Source organism: Ceratotherium simum, chromosome 6, assembly GCF_057802395.1.
Source record: "Ceratotherium simum simum isolate JZ-2026a chromosome 6, ASM5780239v1, whole genome shotgun sequence".
Classification (NCBI taxonomy): Eukaryota; Metazoa; Chordata; class Mammalia; order Perissodactyla; family Rhinocerotidae; genus Ceratotherium; species Ceratotherium simum.
In genome coordinates, this window is record NC_141905.1 from 20,133,595 (window position 1) to 20,153,043 (window position 19,449).

Below are 19,449 nucleotides of genomic sequence, written 5' to 3' on the forward strand. Positions count from 1 at the left end.
TCTCAAGCCAAAACCTCAGAGTCATCCTCTCTCTCATACCCCATACCAATCCTTCTGGAAATCCTGCTTATTCTGTCTTCAAAATAGAATAAGTATCCAACCACTTCTTACCACCGTGGTCCAAGCAGTCATCGTACCTCACCTGATTTATTGCAGTAACTTTAGCTGACTAGTCTTCTGCCTTCCACTCTTGCCAGCCTTCAATCTATTTTCCACATCAAGAGTCGACAACCGGGGCTGGCCCAGTGGCATAGCGGTTAAGTGTGTGCGCTCCGCTTCAGCGGCCCAGGGTTTGCAGGTTCGGATCCCAGGCACGCACCGATGCACCGCTTGTCAAGCCATGCTGTGTCAGCGTCTCATATAAAGTAGAGGAAGATGGGCACGGATGTTAGCTCAGGGCTGATCTTCCTCACACACTCAAAAAAAGAGTCGGCAACCTTTTTCTGCAAAGGGCCAGGGGGTAAAAATTTTAGGCTTTGTGGACCACATATTCTCTGTCATAGCTACTCACGTCTGCTGTTGTAGCAAGAAAACAGCCAGAGACAATATGTAAACAAGTGAGTATTCCAATAAAACTTTACTTACAAAAGCAGGCAGTGAGCTGTAGTTTGCCAACCCTTGCTCTACATGCAGCCAGACTACTCAAAATCCTCCAGTGACTTCCCCTCTTACATGTCTTTACAGTAGTCTCTGAAGCCATCTGTGATCTGTTCCCCAACCCTTTACCTCTCTGATCGTATCTTCCACTGTCCCCTGCTTTACTCTCTCCTCTACAGCCACACTGACCCTCCTTTTCCTCAGACATGCCAGGCACACTGTGCTTGGAACATTCATTTCCTCATCTCTTTCAAATTTGCTCATATGTCAACTTCTCAGGGAGGTCTACCGATCACCCTATTAATAATTACACCCTAGCATTGGATTCCTCATTCCTGGTTTGTTCTTTTTTTCACAATATTTATCTTCTAACATACTATATATTATAATCTATGTTGGCTTAATTATTTTGTTTGTCCTCTCTCCTTCTACTAGAATATATGTTCCCTGAAGGCAGCTACTTTTTTTGTCTGTTGTGTTCATTATTGTTTTTCCCAAGATCTAGAACAATGCCTGACGTATAGTAGGTTCTCAGAAAATATTTGTTGAATAAATGAACAAGTAGTGGATATTTTTGAGGTTATTTTTTTAGTGAGTTCTTCCTTCTCTCTCACCACCACCAAATCCTGTCTGTTTCACATTCTTCATTTTGCTTTAGCTGTCCTGTCCTCTCCAGTCCCTCTCCCCTTCGTTGGGGCTCTCCTCTCTCATCTGTGTCAGTGACCTCTTGTCCCCTGTCATCCATTCCATCCTCTACAAGTAGCCTGAGTGATGTTTGTAAAATTGAAATATGATTATTTTGCTACTGTTATTCAGAATTTAGCCCTTTGCTGATTGGAATCCACTATGGAGTGCTTGTTTAAAATTCCAAGATACCAGGCCTCATCCCATACCTACTAAATCATGATTTTGAGGTGGAAGGGTTGGGAATTATTATATTTTAAGAAATAGACCAGGTGATTCTTAGTGAACACATTGGAGTACACTGGCTTGTTAAACAAAGCTCCTCAGCAAGTCACTAAGAGCCTTTCTGACCCACCCCTATCTGTCTGTCCTGCCCATCTCCTGCTGCTCTGCACCAGGCACTTCATCTTCCAACAGTGTTTATCTGTTTGCATTTCTCTCAGAGTGCCATATTTTTTCTTGCTTTTTGCAAATACTTTGTTTCCTCTACTTGGAATCTCCCCCTACTTTGGAAAACTTCTATTTTTATCCTTCAAAATTCTGCTCATTTGTTACTTTCGCCACAAGTCTTTTATGACACCCCATTCCCATGAGAGCATTAATCATCTTTGCTGTCTGGGTACCTTGTGTAAGACTGTGTTGTGTTTATTACACTGTCCTGGATGCCTTTGCTCACTGTCTCCCTGGTGTGACCCAACCTGAGCCAATTCAGTTGTTTAGGTATTAGGTTCTTTTTGAGAGATATTGCTCAAACTTTTGCAGGCTACAAATAAGTGAGCATTATAGATCTACTCCACCAAAACCCAGCTTCTAAATGGCGTGTTACTATGAAAGCAAAACTCAGACTGAGTTCTGCCACACATACAGAAATTTGTTAGCAAGAAAGCACAAAAATAATCTTAGAAACTGTTTTCTAAACTGGATGAAGTCCCTACTCTTCATCCATTTAGAGTCTCTGACAAGCACCTTTTATGAAAGGTTTATTCCAGGCAGAAGTGCTAATCTGGCTTTAGGATTCAGTTTAACCTAATTGAGATCACACAACAGAATTCCCTTGTAGAGAACTAATCACAGAACCTGCAGGAATCCTAAGGCCTAGGGTGCAGTCCCAAAGAGTATGGGCCACTGGGTTCACTTGATTCGTATGTATGTGGTCATGGGAGAGCAGTGGTCCCTATATGATATCTGTAGCCAAACCACATATCTTGAACACCACTCTTTTCTAATACTATAGGCATTTCTAACATCTATTATACTAATTACCAAACTCTTTGGATTTGAGGAGAGATAAGGATACTGGTTTGATCTCACTGGAGTGAGGTTTTTGATTAGAAGCTTTCAACATTAACCATTGATTGTGTATATCCAGTAGTGGTTTTGCAAATGTTAACTAAGTGCTCCAGGATGAATATCAGGAACCTCTTATCCATGCCCTCCAGTCCATTAAAAGAAACAAATATGTATTACACTCTTTATGCTGAAATAATTTAAATAACAGTTTAAATCACACCTCTCTTCTAGACTCTGGAATTAAACAAGTATTGAACTTTTCATCTCTGTACCCCATGCCTAGTGCAGTGCCTGCTCAATGGGCCTTGAGAAGTGCTGAAGTAAATGTGTGTAATGTTAAGCAGCTGGGTGTTTTGTTTGTTTCGTTTGTTCTGTTTTTTTCTTTTAATGCTAAATTGCAAACTCTGCCAGGGAGTTATATTAATAATATAACAAGTTTGCCATAGCTGTCTGAGTATGTGTCTTACCAGTGGCATCTCCTTGCATGGGCTGGAATGCAATCACGTAACTGCCTGGGTGGGGATCAAGCCGAGGCCTGTTCGGATCCCCAGCCTCGTTGTGGAGAGAGGTTGCTCGATCCTCCTCCTCAAGTTTGCGGTTTGGGGTGTTGTGGGTAAGTGGCACAAATACAGAGTCCTGCTTAGGAACCTGAGGAAGAGCTGCATACAGCTGATGAGATTGTAGTCTAGGTTAACAAATTATAGGTCTCTGTTCTGACAGCAGAGCTAGACAGCTCAAATATAAACTGCTTCACCAGATGGGTTCCTAGTTGTAAAGTATAATGTTATCAATTCCTTGGTAAAAGAGAAATGGAGAGTAGTAAAGCATTATTATATATATCCAATTTACACCGTCTATTGGGAGCATTGCCCTTAAGTAAGTTGATTTTTCAATGTATATTGAAGTTTTTTCTCTTGGGCTAGAATGAGAGCCCAGTAAGGAAAGCAGTGTCTCGTGTTAAACAGTCCATCATTCTTGGGCCATTTGGGGAGTGATTTGGAGCAATGCTATTTATTATCTTTCCTTTTTTTCCTGCATTTTTCACATTCCTATGAATATGGTCAGAAGAGTCTCTTGGAATTTTTAAAACTTCAATTTACATGAATAATTAATATGGTTATACTCTGCCTTCCTGCACAAATAACTACCTTGTATTAAAATATTCTGTAGGAGCATAGTAAAAATGAAGTTGTTGTCATGCAATGTGACAGAAGGTTAACATCTAAAGAGCCCTTAAAAATCAATAGAGAAAGGATGAACAACTCAGTAGGAAAGTGAATAAAGGATGTGAGGAAGCAATGAACAAAAGAAGAATTAAATGGCCAATAAAAATATGAAAAATGTTTACTTTCACAAATTGATATGTAATTAAAACATTAGTAATATAAATTTTTACCTCTCAAATTGAGCAGTTATTAAAAGAATAAAATAGCCAAGGTTAGGGCTGGCCCAGTGGCATAGTGGTTAGGTTTGGCACACTCCGCTTCGATGGCGCATGTTCGTGGGTTCGGATCCCAGGCGTGGACCTACACCACTTGTCAGCCATGCTGGGCAGCGACCCACATACAAAATAGAGGAAGACTGGCACAGATGTTAGCTCAGGGCAAGTCTTCCTCACCAAAAAAATAAATAAATAAAAAGTAGCCAGGGTTGGCAAATGGGTGGGAAGATATTTGTACTCGCACAAAGCTGATGGGAGTAAGCTTATGTAACCATTCTGGAGAACATTTGGCAATTATAATTTCATTTCTAGGAATTTAATTTTAGAAACGTGTCAAGGATGTTTACAATGATGGAGCTCCAAAACTTCATCATTGTGTTGTTGATCACAATATTGTTTATAATAGCAAAAGTTTTTTAAAACGTTTTAACAAATGCCCTTGAAAGTCCTGTATTATATGCGTTCATCATTTACAATTAGTCAAAAAACAATTAGTAGAAAAATCAGTCAAAAATTATTTACAATTAGGCAACTTCTGAGCAGTTATTTAACCATTATCCTGTGATCAGGAGAGCAACAAAGCTTAATGAGTTCTTATTATAAATGAGTTTATTCCATAAGAATCTGTCCTTTGTTCTCTTCTTTTCTCCCTACACTCCCTTCCTTGGCAATCTCTGGCAGCCACATGGCTTCAGCTATCCTATATGAAGATGGCTCCTAAATCTACATCTCCAGCCGTGACCTCTTTTTGGAGTTCCAGGCTCGCATTTCCAGCTGCCTTTTGAACATCTCCACCTGGATGGCCTACCAGCATGGCAAACTCAGTATGTCCAAAAAAATGAACTCATCTCTCCCAAACCCATTTTCCCTACTTCCGTTAATGGTCTGTTAATCTCAACCAGACACAAACTCTCTTAAACCGTCTTTGATTCAACCTCGTCCCTTGCTCTGTCTGTGAAAGCACTTATTAAGTCCTTTCACTTTTCTCAAATTCATTACCTGCCCCGTTCCACTTTGCCCCTGCTCCCTCTTCCCCTCACCCTTCCCAAAGCTGCTCCTCTATATCAGAAATCATTTCTTTTGTCTGTTGCAGTTGTGTTCTGACTCATCTTTTCAGTGTCGTTTTTTTTTCCTGTCCCCTTTGCTAAATCCATCTTACATTCTGCTTGTCATGTTTCTGAAGCACCGTTCTGATCATGTTGCTCCCCTGTCCAAAAACGATGGCTTCCCTCTACCTTTAGAATAAAGGTCATACTCCCTAAGAAGGCATTCAAGTTTGTCCACAGTCCAGTCTTGCTTACCTTTTCGGTTTTCTGCCCCCTTCTCAAGAACTCTGTGCTTTAGCAAATCTGAATATTCCCTGTCACTGAATATGTTGTGTATTTTCTCATGTTTAAAACTTCCCTTATATAATTCACTCTGTTTGAAATGCCCTCTTTTCTAACTTATATATTTCTTTTAAGCTGAACTCAGATACTACTCCTTCCATAAAGTCTGCCGTGATCTGTCATAATACTCTCAGTACCTCCTTTTACGTTCTTCTCTTTCTACTTAGAATTAGTTGAGTAACTTTTATATGATACTGATCTTCCAAATGGTCTTTATTGCCCTGTGTGGAGTAGATGCTTGTACCAAGAGAAACTGCCCTGGTTTTTATTGCTTTATCCTTTTTTTCAGTGCTAGTTTTCATTTTTGCCATAACATAGATTTGAAAAATTTACCTCCCAAAACATAAAGTCTGAGTTCATGGTGAGATATGTCATTTAAAGTTTAGCAAATAAGTCAAGAGATTTAAAATTTTAAATGCTTGTAGGTTGCCCTTTCCCATTACTCCCATTTAATATGCTAATTAATGCAATGAACAAAATTCATAACTTTTTATAAAGTTTTTAATTGTATCTTTTAGGAAATGAAGTTTACCTAAGCTAAGCAGGTATAATTGAAATCTGCAGTTTTAAAAATTAGATGATTATTATAGTAAATACCAACTTGCTCTTAGTCTAGTTCTTTTGATGACCTATTTTTCTCTGTATTTGAGCTAGATTTGTGTAAACCTCAGAGGTAGTAATAGTGTGGGTGGGTGTGCTTTGGGAGTGGGTAGGGAAGAGACTTAAAATATCTAACTGTAGAGTTGGAGAAAATCTTCTGCAGTCCATCTGTATGTGGGAGAATTAAGCATAATGCACACGTGTGTGTCACTGTAGCAGGTGCGGGAGTCACTTAGGAGCCTATCTTACCAATTTCATCTGAACTCTTCAGTCACACTAAACACAAACCTTACGGGAGCCAGGAATTGAGGAAGAATACGGAAGGAAGTTACTTTTCCCTCTAGACCCCTGCAGTTCATATCCCACCTCTGCCACTTAGAGTCTCTGTGACCTTTGGCAAGTTTTTGATTCTCATTATAGTTCAGTTTTCTAATCTCTAAAATGGAGAGATTAATTGTACCTACCTCATAAATTTGTTCTGAAGACTAAATGAGATAATCCATGCCTGACTTGTAGTAAGCGTTTACTAAATGTTAGCTATCAATATCTACAAAGGGCAGAGTGCTGGGTACCCTGAGGTAATTTAATAGGATAAATTTTCAGATAGTAAACCTTTTCTTCCCCTTATGCTGGGTAAAAATAGTACTTTGACAGCCCATAAAATTTTAGTTTTCTTAGCTTAGCTTTGAATAAATGTTTTAAAATAATTTAGTTCAAAAAGGAAAAAAAAAAAAGGGCCAGCCCCGATGGTGTAGCTTTTAGGTTTGCACGCTCTGCTTTCGCGGCCTGGGGTTCGGGGGTTTGGATCCCGGCGCCGACCGACGCACTGCTTGTCAAGCCATGCTGTGGCCACATCCCATATAAAGTAGAGGAAGATGGGCACAGATGTTAGCCCAGGGCCAATCTTCCTCAGCAAAAAGAGGAGGATTGGCATCAGATGTTTGCTCAGGGCTAATCTTCCTCAGGGAAAAAAAACTTTCCTGGTTCAACTTCATATTGAATTACAGGCCTTCCAGTGCCAGAAATAAATGTCTTCAGATTCCAAAGGGGTATCACAAACCTCTTCCTTCCTTTTATTCTCAGAGTAAAAAACAAATGTATGGTGTTTCTTATCTTAAGAAGGTCCTCAATCATGTATATTTTCTTATCAAAAAGGAAAAAATAGTTTTTAATTGTTTTGCTTATGTTCAAATAGGCTTTTCCCAATGGGAAATTGAAATGTTTAAAGTTGGTATCTCAAAGAGATGGCAGATTAGGAACATACCTCAGAATTATACAGCGGGCAATTTGCATTTTTTCTTTTTCAGGCAAGTTTCTAGACTTCTGCTGTCCTCCACCCTAAACTTTATAGGAGTGTATAATCATGTCTAGTCCTGCTACTCAGGAAGGACAGAAGGACAACCAGGGAGTATCACTGCAATCCCTAACAGATTTCTAGAGATAGAGAGCTTTTAATTTTTCTTGATAGACTTTAATGCATTTCCTTATCCTTAAACCAGCATATCTAACATAAATCTCTTGGAATAATTTTATCCTTTATAGGTGTGTCTTAGTCCGTTCAGGCTGCTATAAGAAAATATCACAGACTGGGTAGCTCATAAACAACAGACATTTATTGCTCACGGTCCTGGAGGCTGAAAAGTCGAAAATCAAGGCGACCATGCTGGTCGCCTTCTGGTGAGGGCCCCTTTCCTGGTGCTTAGCTAGGACTTCTTGCTGTGTCCTCACATGGGGAGGGGCAGAGATCCTTCCAGAACCTCTTTTGTAAGACACTAATCAGTTTCATGAGGGCTCCATTCTCGTGACCCAAGTACCTCCCAAAGACCCTGCCTCCTAATACCATCATCTTTGGGGGTTAGGATTTCAACATATGCATTTGGGCAGAGAGGACGCAAACATTCAGACCATAGTAGTGTGCTTCATCTTATAATAATCTTTCATATAAATTCTAGAATAAGGAAGCTGCCTTAAAAGCTTTCATTGTGGCCGTACCTGCCCAAGAACCACAGTGGTTCACTGCTGCTTCCCTTTTAATTCCTACTTCCTCTGCTTAATTTTCAAGATTTCATCTTATTCCTACCAAATTAACTTTATTTATTTAAGTCGTTAAGTCACAGAGCAGACCATTATAAAATACCTCACTGTCACTTAACTGTTTCCTATATTTGTTATGCTTATACTGTTTGCTTTTCTTCCTGTCACCTTTCCAAATCTCATCTGTCCTTTAAAGATGAGCTTAGGTTTTATGTGTAGCTCAAAGCCTCGTCATATTATTTTATCCCACACGAATAGTTCCTTGTTTCAGAATTCTTTTTTTGTTTATTATTTGCATGACTCAGTTTATCATTTGTTTTGTGTATGCCCAGCTTTTTCTTTCTTTCCAGTTAAGTTCTTTCAGACAGATAACATAATGAGCCTTTTTGTAGTATGATATGGTAGATATTCCATAAATATTTTTTAATGCTGCTAATGACTTATAGACTGATAAGGTGCTCAGGTAGGTAAAATCAGGTGTAGAATGAGTTGTTATTAGTTGCCTTACCAAGAGATTAAGAGAAAATAAACTGAATTTACTAAAAGTATGGTGAATAAGAAAGAGTGTTAGAGTCTTCTGTATATTAAAAACAAGAAACAAAACAAAAACAGCAATATCAGAGTCTTTTTTTCACAAATGTATATAAAATACACCAGGAAAACAAAATTTCCAGTTAAGAAATCGAGTATGAATATTATTTCAAAGCTGGAAAAGCTATGTTACATTTAAGGAACTTTAAATTTTGTTAATCTGAACCATGGCTAAAGATAACTTTGTTTAAATATGAATACTGGTTTTAAACATAGGAGCTGTCAGATTTCATGAGACTTGTAGAAATACCTTTTTATGTTTTCTCAAATCCAAATGGGGAGGAGTCTCAGTACGTGTGTGAATTACTAAATGTAGTTTCACCATATCATTATTAGGCCACACAGTTATTTGAATGAATTCATGACCTTTCCAAATCTTTGCAAGTTTCCTAAAAATTTCTCTTTCCCTAGAATCTCTAGGAGTTTGGCTCTTTCAGGTCTCAGATTTTCCATGACTGTTTTTTCTGGGTGTGCTTAGGCTCTTCTTTCTCCTCTTAAAGTCTCTAGCTGTAGGGACAGGGCTTGGCAGTGCTCTGGGACTCTTACTCCTTCCAGACCAGGATTGCCTTGGCTTCCTTCTCATTTATGTAGTGCTCTTGTTTTATAGCCACCAGCATTTAGCTGTAATTATTGATAGGCTTTCTAGTTTGCTGGGTTACACTGACGTTTTTCATTTTATCCTTTTTCGGTTAGAATAATGTACTGCTGCCTTTTCTAGAGCTAGTATTGACAAGCTGAGTTGGCAGATTAGATGCAAGCCCTGTTAGCACTCATCCTCCTCTCCTTCCTTCCTTTCTCTTCATTTGGCAGTGTCCTTATCACCAGAGCAGAGCTAAAGGGACCTAGGGAACACTAGATAAGGCTGAAGTGGTAATGGCCACCTCAAATAATACATTCAGATGGAGGTAATTGAGCTATATCAGGGATTGTGAAATTTAATAACACAATTGTTTAAAACTTTTATTGCATCTTTTATTTTTTCAAAAAGTCTCACTTGGAATTCAAATAAAGGAAACAGATAAATGCTGCCCCTAGTTGAAGGCTGGGGCAAAACCTGCTTGTTTGACCTCTTCTCATTTTACTCTCTGCCAGTCGCCACCCCTAGGTACCTCCATGTAATCCTAGGGCTCTAAAGAAAGCAGTTTAGAAGTGACTAATACCAGCAGATCCCATATTGAGGCAGAATCCTGGTATCTTCGATTTTTTTTCTATTCTGGGATATCTGGCTCATCATGACCATTGTTGAGAAACTCCTTTCGTGCCCTATGCATGTTATTAAAACCGCTCTTTCATCTAGTATTTCCATTTTAGTAAATAGTTAACGCTGTTCATTCAGTTACATAAGATGAAAACCTTGGCATCATCCTGACTCTTCTTACTTTCCACTTCAATCTATTAGCAAATCATGTTGGTTTTCTGCCTTTAAAATATATCCCACTTTGCCACCCTGGTCAGCCTCTTTTTTGTTTCCCTCCTAGAAACTGCAATAGCCAACTAGCCATCTTCTTTTTTTCACTCTTCCTCCCCTGCAATTTAGTATGGTGGTTAATTACATGGATTCTGAAACCAGATTGCCTGCATTCATACCTGGTTCCACTGTCGTGTGACTTTGAGAACATTAAGTAAGCTTTCTGAGCCTCAGTTTCCTTTACAGTTAGATGAGGATGACAATGATACTTTTTACCTCATACAGTTGTGTCAGTTGAGTAATTACACATAAATTACTTAGAATAGTGCTTGGCAAATAGTAAACGTCCAATAAATGTTAGGTAGTAGGTGATACTGAGATTATTGAAATTATTATTTTTTGTTCATACAGAATTGAAACTGACCTTCTTAAAACATTAATCAGATATATTCTCCATTGGCTTCGTGTCACTTTTATAACAATATCCCAAGTCCTTACCATGGCTTGCTGGACCCTCTCTGATCATTGTTGCCCTTGCTCATTCTATTCCAGCTGGCCTGCTGCTGTTTTCCACCCTTCCCAGCCATTGCTGCCTTTACCTTCATTGTTCCGCTGCCAGATACGCTCACCCAGCAGATATTTGCACAGCTTGCCACTCCCTTCATTTAAGTCTCTGCTCAAATGTCAGCTCCTCAGAGAGGTCTTCCTTGACCACTGTTCTAGAATATTATACTGTCATTTTCTCTAGCCTTTGACTTAATTTTTTTTTCATATCTTGTGCAAAGATATTTCATCACTGCTTAACATTACATTATATATCTATTTGTTTATTGGTTATTTACACCACTACGCTAGGTTCCATAATAAATGAAAGCAAGGAACTTTGTCTGTTTTGTTCATCTTCTTAGCCCCAGGGCCTTTCCTATACATAGGAGGTACTTAAGAGTTGGTATATGTCAAATGGATGGATGGATGGGGTGGGATGGGAAGGATGGGAAGGGGTGGATGAACGAAGAAAAATTTGCCCCTTCATTCTTTGCATGAGAGATGCTGAAGTTATCAGCTAGTTGGAGAGGCTGAATGAACTCTTTTGAGATGAGATCATTTTAGGAAAGAATTCATGTGCGTTTTGTTTTTTCCATTCTTTTCTGTGGATAAGAATGTATTGTGTAATTCACCATAATTGTCTCAATTAAATGGATTAATCACATTGTTAAATTAGAAACTTCTTTTTTTTTGTGAGGAAGATCAGCCCTGAGCTAACATCCATGCTAATCCTTCTCTTTTTGCTGAGGAAGACCGGCTCTGAGCTAACATCTATTGCCAATCCTCCTCCTTTTTTTTCCCCAAAGCCAGTAGATAGGTGTACATCATAGTTGCACATCCTTCTAGTTGCTGTATGTGGGACGGGGCCTCAGCATGGCCGGAGAAGCGGTGCGTCGGTGCGCGCCTGGGATCCGAACCCGGGCCACCAGTAGCGGAGCCCACACACTTAACCACTAAGCCACGGGGCCGGCCCAGAACCTTCTTATAGTTACTGTTCCAAGTCGGCTACATATGCCTTTCCTTAACAGCTAATGACAAGGAAATTGTTTGGATTTATCTTTTATTAGGCATTATTAAACCCACTAAACCCATGACATTCTCCCTGTTATTACCAACCTCAAGTCCCAAGAGGAGGAATTTAAATCTGTCTAGAATCAGGAGAAATAGAGACATATGTAATATTCACCAAAAGTTCTGCTTCAGATAAAGAGTAGTAGGTTCAGGGTGTCCACAAAAATGTGATTTTTTTTTTTAAGCATTCAGGTTTGAAATGCTTCCTAGTCTCTCAGAAATGGAACATAGTTAAGTATTCACTAATTAATTGAACATGAATTTTAAAACTTAGCATTTGACATTTATCTTAATGATGTAATTTAATTACTGTTTGATAACTTTATGCTAATTCGTTGACATTAATACTGAGCCATTGGCTTTAATACATGAAGAAATTGGAGAAATAAAGGATTTCAAAAATAACTGGTAGCTTTGTACATCTTTGTTTTTGTTTTCTTCATAATTCCTGAGATTTTTTTTTTTAATTGCCCATACTAATTTCACTGGATTATTATGTACTACATGTACATAATAACATGTAAGTTATTTGGTGCTTTTTATTTTGGGCCTGTCATCCACCTTCATGCTTAACACCGAGCAGTCTTAGGAACTGCATCTTGCTATAATTTGAGTGGAAAAATTACTTTCTATCTGATTTGAAGAAGGGTTAGTCACATGCTAATTTGTCATTTAGCCTTTTTTAAGTGGCTGACAATCAGTGAGTTAATGTTTGGAGTTGACCTTCTAAATTAGGCCTCTCTGAGTTGGTACCATTCAGAGACAGTGTCAGATGGGGTGTTTGGCTGTCAGACAGTAAGGTAGGTGTTCTGTGATGAGCTCAGGGAGGATAGAAGTCTCCCATGGAGCAGGACAAAAACTCACTTTATCTTGATCATCAATATGAATAAAGATCATGAAAGTGGGTTCTGCAATCCTTCCAATCTTTGGAGTTTTAAGCACAGGCAACTGGCTTGTGACAGCCAAGTGTTCGTAGCAATGTTGCGCTCTGATCCTTCTATGTTGACTCTTCCCATCACTGTGAAGCAGAATTCACCAAGCCTTGGATTGTTCACCAGTCTATCCTTGGATTCTTTATAAATATCAACATAGAATATCTTTACCTCTTCTTATCTACAAAATATTATTTTTATTAGAAGAATTTAAGTGTAAGTCAGAGTGGCCAAAAATCAGAGATCTCTTTTATAAGCTGTTTTCTCTTTTTATTCATACATGGACTTTTAAAATCATTATTATTATTATTATTATTACAGGCTATGGTTGCTTGTTATCCAGGCAATGGAACAGGTTATGTACGCCATGTTGATAATCCAAATGGAGATGGAAGATGTGTGACATGTATATATTATCTTAATAAGGACTGGGATGCCAAGGTATGCAACTTAAATGAGCATTTGTTTTTTTTTCTCACAAGTATTAAGATTCATACTCCTCACAGGTGAGACTGTCTTTAACACATGAACACTTAAAAATTTTTCTCTTAGATTTGTTTCAGTCTCAGGTATTAGGGGTGGATCTTTGTAAAATGAAATAGATAGTAATATATCTCAAAAAATGGATTCCCTTATTTTCACTTATTGAGGCATTCATCCAAAATTTAACTTTTACAAAAGTATCTTTTATTAAAATATATTCTTTTTAATAGTTTTTATAAAAACACTTCTGAGAACGATTGTTTTCTAATGGCTTTTGAGGGAGATGATGTATAAATAATTATTATGGGTTATTTCCTATTTACTCCTACATTTTATTCTTTGCATTGTTGTAGAGATGTTATCTGGCATTGGGTTGTTGAATGAATATTGGAGGCAGGATTCCTTCTTTCCTTGATCACAGAAAAACCAAAAGTTTATCAATCTGACAAATCCTATAAAACCAATTAGAATGTACAATACATTTAATGTCTCATGTTTTAAATATATATTCCCCTAATATTAGCCTGAGTTTCACTTAAATGAGTTAAACTTTAGAAGTATATCATGCATTATTACATTGGAGGTTGTATAAACTAATTTTTGGTAGATTTTTTTTTTTAATATTTATTTATTTGTTTATTGGTGAGGGAGATCAGCCCTGAGCTAACATCCATGCTAATCCTCCTCTTTTTGCTGAGGAAGACCGGCTCTGAGCTAACATCTATTGCCAATCCTCCTCCTTTTTTTCTTCCCCAAAGCCCTAGTAGGTAGTTGTATGTCATAGTTGCACATCCTTCTAGTTGCTGTATGTGGGACATGGCCTCAGCATGGCCAGAGAAGCGGTGCGTCGGTGTGCACCAGGGATCTGAACCCGGGCCGCCAGTAGCAGAGCGCGCGCACTTAACTGCTAAGCCGCGGGGCCGGCCCTAATATTTTTTTAATTTACTTTTATTGAAGCAATATATTCAAAATAGAAAAGTGAACATAATGTATAGCCTGGTGGATTTTCACAGAGTGAACACACCTGTGTAGCCAGGGTAATTTTTAAAAATCAACCTTTAAAACACCTCCCACCCCTGAACCCACCCCCCCACACACATATACACAGATGGGAACCACCAAGTCTTCAAGTTGCAGAAACCTACTTCTTTCCTGAAAGCATATCCTAAAATTTAGTGATTTAAAGAGTTTCCTCTCTGTCTTAGTCCAAGTACAAAATGGAGGGAGGTTTTACTGTTAAGTAGATTTTGAGGCATTATGTCAACAAGCATGGTTTTTCTGTTATCCCTTTCAAAGTTTGAAACAGAGAAATAAATTCGATAATTCATCTTGAGCCCAACACACAAAACAGATTGGTTAACTTTGCTTAAAACTTAAAAATTTATTTTCTTTTCAGATTTTGTGAATATCTAGAAAGCTAGAAATATGTTTGATCAACTCCTAGCTTCTGTATTTTGTTAGGTTGTTTCTAGTTGATCTCCTTTTAATTTTGATATGACGTAGCCAAGGTCATTAATATATAGTTTTTAAATTAGTACATAAGCAGAAAAAAGTCCTTAGTATTTTTATATGTACAACTTTTTGAAAACCTCCGTTGTAAGCTTGCACTGAATATGTGCAGTGTGCTAGACATTGTTCTGGGTGCTGGAGACAGAGCAGAAATAGAAATAGCCCTCAGAAAGCTTAGGATCTAGTGGAAGGTGCAGATCAGTAGATTAACAGTTACAATGGGTTATAGGCCAAGTGCAGGACAGATCGCTGTGGGAGCATGCAGGAGGGCCCCCTAAATCAGAGGTCAGGGAAGGTTTCCCAGAGGAGGATTGGAAGCTTCAACTATCTGTCTTTTTTTAAACATTCTCAGCAGATCACCTGTGATATTCCCAATGACTCCAGTCAAAGGGAAGGGGGCAGGAGGAAAGGAAAGAAGACATGTTCTCCGTCACAGTTTAGAGGTTCTTTAGATGTTTGCGTGAGTGCTGTGGGAATCACTCTGAACAACACTGGAACCTGAGGAAGGTGGGCAAAGATACCAAGTAGCTTGAATTTAACTTACTTGAGGATGAGCCTGATAAACAGCTTCTCTAATTATAGATTCTAGGAATAGGCTCAACCTCTGTGATGTCTTGATCAAGGATTAAAGTTCCCTCAATTTAACAGTCTACCTGCCTAGCAGTTTATTAGTTTTTCAAGGGTAAAGAGCTACTCAGTTGGGTAGGTTTTTGCCTCACTTTAATTCCTCCCAGATTATAAATACCACAGGACAACCTCTGTCTGCATTATTCCGTACTCTGCGCCCAGGGCCCACCACAGGTCCCAGAACAATAGACACTCAATCAATATTGGAATGAAGAGGTGAGTCCAAATTCCAAATAGAGAAGGAAATATATTTGGGCAAACAGTAATAATCCTTTCTGGATGGAATCCAGTTTTATAAGCAAGTAGTTATCAATGTGTCAGACCCAGTCTGGAAAGGGAGAGCTACAGTTTCTAATAATGACCACAATGATGATGATGATGATGATGATGATAAATGCTGACACTTTCTACTGATATACTGAATTCTTTAAATAAGAGGCATTAAATTTCTGACTGTCCTGTTAATTATCAGTTGAACTTTAAAATAGGATAAACTATTTGTTTGGTATACTTAACCATTTGTAGTAATTTAGTCAAGATGATTTAAAATGGATACATTTTAAGAGTAGATTAAGCAAATCATTAGCATATATAAATAAATGTTTACTAGTTTTTAAAACTTTCAAATGTCATTTTAAGACTTAAGAATTCAGATAACATTCATCCGTTTCATCAAGTATTTACAAAAATCTCAAACAAGAAATGAATTTTTCCTTGTATCGGCATATGTACTTGGAATCTCAACTCATTTTCATACCTTTTTAATTGAGATATATTTATGAATAATCCAATTAAGAATTTTGATTCACTGAAATGGTCTTTTTCCCTCCTAAATTTAATTTTGTAGCATTTTTGTTTACTCATACTTACACATTTGTCTCTTTTCCTAGGTAAGTGGAGGTATACTTCGAATTTTTCCAGAAGGCAAAGCCCAGTTTGCTGACATTGAACCCAAATTTGATAGACTGCTGTTTTTCTGGTCTGACCGTCGCAACCCTCATGAAGTACAACCAGCATATGCTACAAGGTAGTATTCCTTTTAAGAAAAAATTGGTAAAGAATATGATAGGATAGGAGGGGACAGATAGAATAAACTGGAAAGTTTTCTAATGAGTATCTTTCCTGTTCTTCAGCTATCTTTATCATAATGCTTCAGTCATAACTATTTTAATTTGAATAATCTTATAAGATTGGTTCACAGTTAGTACTAAATGTGACTTTCTTTGCACAGCCACTCCTTGTTTGGAGTAAGAAATGGAAGCACAGACCGTCTCATATTTCTAGCCCTGTCTCCTTGTTTGGTGCGTCTCTGAGCTACTATCTAGTCCATGATTTTGTGCGAGTATTCACTTGGGGGATAGAAAGATTAGATAGAGAAGGAAAAGAGCAGCTTTTTGAAAGGTGGGGGGGTGGAGTGGGGAAAGAGGGATGTTGTAGAAAAATGATGCAGAGTAGAAAAATAAGAGGTAACTACAGAGTAGAAATGAAGAGAAAAAAGAATAAAGAAAAGAAGAGAAAATGTTGCCATGGGTGGGAGTTAATGTTAGAAAAAATAACCCTTTAGCTTTAATAGAAGCTTCTACTAGGGTTATTAACTCTCTTTTTCTACATTATACTCTTCTTTACATTTTCTTCATTGTACTCTTTTTCTACAAAGTTTTGTATTCTAAACCTATTATGTTTAAGGTATTCTTTAAAACAATTTTTTTACCATTTACTATGACTCAATTAAAATGTCTATTAAAATGGAAGATGTTACAGACATTGTTATAAAAATAAATATTTGTAGAGCAATACTATTTTTAAATACCTATTTTTTATTATAGAAAGGACTTCAAAGCTTCTAATAGTGAATTACTGACCTGCAGTTGCTTAGATCTGGTGAAAAGAGGCATACCCTTAGATACACTGGGAGAAGGATTGGCTTTTAATAATGATGTTAGAGACGGGCCAGCCTTTGATGAGGTTCAAATTCTAAAGACTCTGTTGTCACCTCTCCCTTTTTCTTGCTTCTTTCTGAGCTGTGTTGCCTTCAGCCCTAATTCACATAGTGAGTGAGCAAGCCGAGCAGTTTGTGGATAGAGATCATAAGAAGCCATGAATGGAAACCAGGGGGCTCCTGTCACATCACGTGACATCCGTCCCAAATCCCCATCTCTCCTTTCAGCAGGCATCCCAGTGCTATCTCTACCCCAACTGCTTCTTTAGAACTTTTTCTGACCTAGAAGCTGCTTCATAGACCTTCCTTTTTATGGAATCTTGAGTATGGTCTGGTTGTATCCTTTCTAAATGAAGAGATAGCAAACATTTCTAGGTAGTAAATAAATGCCAAACGATTACGGAGGATAAGTGCTACAGGGGTTCGGAGGAGCGAGAAAGTGGTATTAAATTGGAATAGATGGGTCAGGTGTCACAGTGAAGAGAGCTCAGCTGAGCCTAGAATGACAGAAGCAAGGAGGACAATAGTGTTAGTAAAGCCCTGGGAGAAAAGGGCAAGACTGTTCGAATTACAGTACAGAGATTAATGTGAGGAGAGGGATTCTTTAAATGGGAGAAAAAGTAGGAAAAGTAGAATGACATACAGTATTTACAGTTGTTTTCTGGTAAGCACTTAGGATATGGAGGGGAGTTGATCCAGGTAGTAGATCTTGGACTACTAAGTAACTAGAAGTTTGGGGCATGTGCAAAAGAGGAGATATAAAATGATTTATCTGTGCACCTTTCCCATCACCAAGGCCACCTGGAAAAACAAAAGAGGCTACTTGGTAAGAAAGGTGCTGGAGCTTTGGAAAGAGCAGAGTGTGAAAGTCAGGAGGCCAGACTTGGACCTCAGCTTTGTCATTCACCAGCTGAGTGATCTGTGGGCCTCAGTTTCCCCAGTTGTTCAGACTCCTAGACTTTGACTCTACTCTGCCTTTGACTCTTTGAATATGTCACGTGGTTTAGTTCTCTCACATTTACTGGCTCTTTGTTTGATCAGTGTTGTTTCAGTGAACACTGGCCAGAATCTGCAAGATACTTGAACTGATTGTTATGTTCCGCTAAGGAATAGATCTTTTGTAGCATTCTTTCACTTTCTATAGTGTTGTGTACATTTTCCCCGTTATTGGTACCAAAAGGTGTAACTATGTGCTTTGTAGTATTTAATAAACCAGAGATTCCTCATTTATTTGTGGAATGAGATATTCCAAATAAGGGAAGTTTTCAGAAAAATGAAGTTTAGCTAAACTTCAAATGTCAGAACATAGTAGAATTGTTTTGATAAAAATTCTTAGCATAATTTAACTCTTTCTTGATGATTCCAGATTATAAAATTGTAAACATCCATCATTATTCTTTGCTATAATATAGTGATGTCCTCAGAAGCTGAGACTATTAGCCCTCCCTTTCACTAAAGGGCCCCAGGCTTTGGTTCTTTTCTGTTTCTCTTCTCTTCTTTTAGAACTTACACTATTGATGGTCTGCTTTTTCTGTAACAGCCGTTCTTTTACCTTCTTATTGTCTGTTTCTGATCTGCTGTGGGCTTGCAAAACAGATAATCATGTAGGTTAAATAGGTATTAAGAAAGTCATGAAAACTCATCAACTTTGCAACATCAATTTTAGCTTCTGCTGGTTCTCTGCTATACTCTTGAGCACTGACGTTAGTGGATAAGTGAGTTGTTACTGTGCTCATTTATCCTCTGATATCATACCAATTTAGGCATTATTTTGGCATTACAAGTTTTAATAGACCATTGCAACAGCATACCACTTTTTTTCCCCCCAGTGTAATCGTTCTTACCCTATTCTGAATTTTCTTTTAGGTACGCAATAACGGTTTGGTATTTTGATGCAGATGAGAGAGCACGTGCTAAAGTAAAATATCTAACAGGTAAACATGATTTGGGGCAGGGTGTACTGGAAGGCAAACACCCACAGTTGGGCAGTGCTTTTCGGGAGTGCAAACGCAGCCTTTATTAACGCCATCAAGACTTGCTCCTTGTTTTTGTCAAATTCCTTAATTCCCTTATTTAAAAGAAGACTTCTCTTAAGTCATCTTCATTGTTATCTTTAACCAACAAAATTGTCCCAACATTAGGAAAGTTTGAGGCAAAGAAGCCTAAGACAAATTATTCAAATACAAGCTGAGTTTTTATGTGATTATCCTTTTCAACCCCGGGCTGCTGAGGTCTGGGTAACTGCCATCTGGCTTCCTCTCATTCTCCCCTTAGAAGGAAGTTAATATCCTTTCCTTTTTAAACATACA

General features: G+C 38.1%; 1 protein-coding gene across 1 annotated transcript in view; it reads left to right on the forward strand.

The window, feature by feature from the left end:
* The window catches only part of EGLN1 (egl-9 family hypoxia inducible factor 1), a 63,990-nt gene that overhangs the window by 33,507 nt on the left and 11,034 nt on the right, over positions 1–19,449 (forward strand). Inside the window, exons 2-4 of the mRNA XM_004432502.3 lie at positions 12,904–13,023; positions 16,092–16,228; positions 19,007–19,074. Of these exons, the coding sequence (XP_004432559.2) occupies positions 12,904–13,023; positions 16,092–16,228; positions 19,007–19,074 (325 nt within the window). The remainder of the gene's footprint in view (positions 1–12,903; positions 13,024–16,091; positions 16,229–19,006; positions 19,075–19,449) is intronic.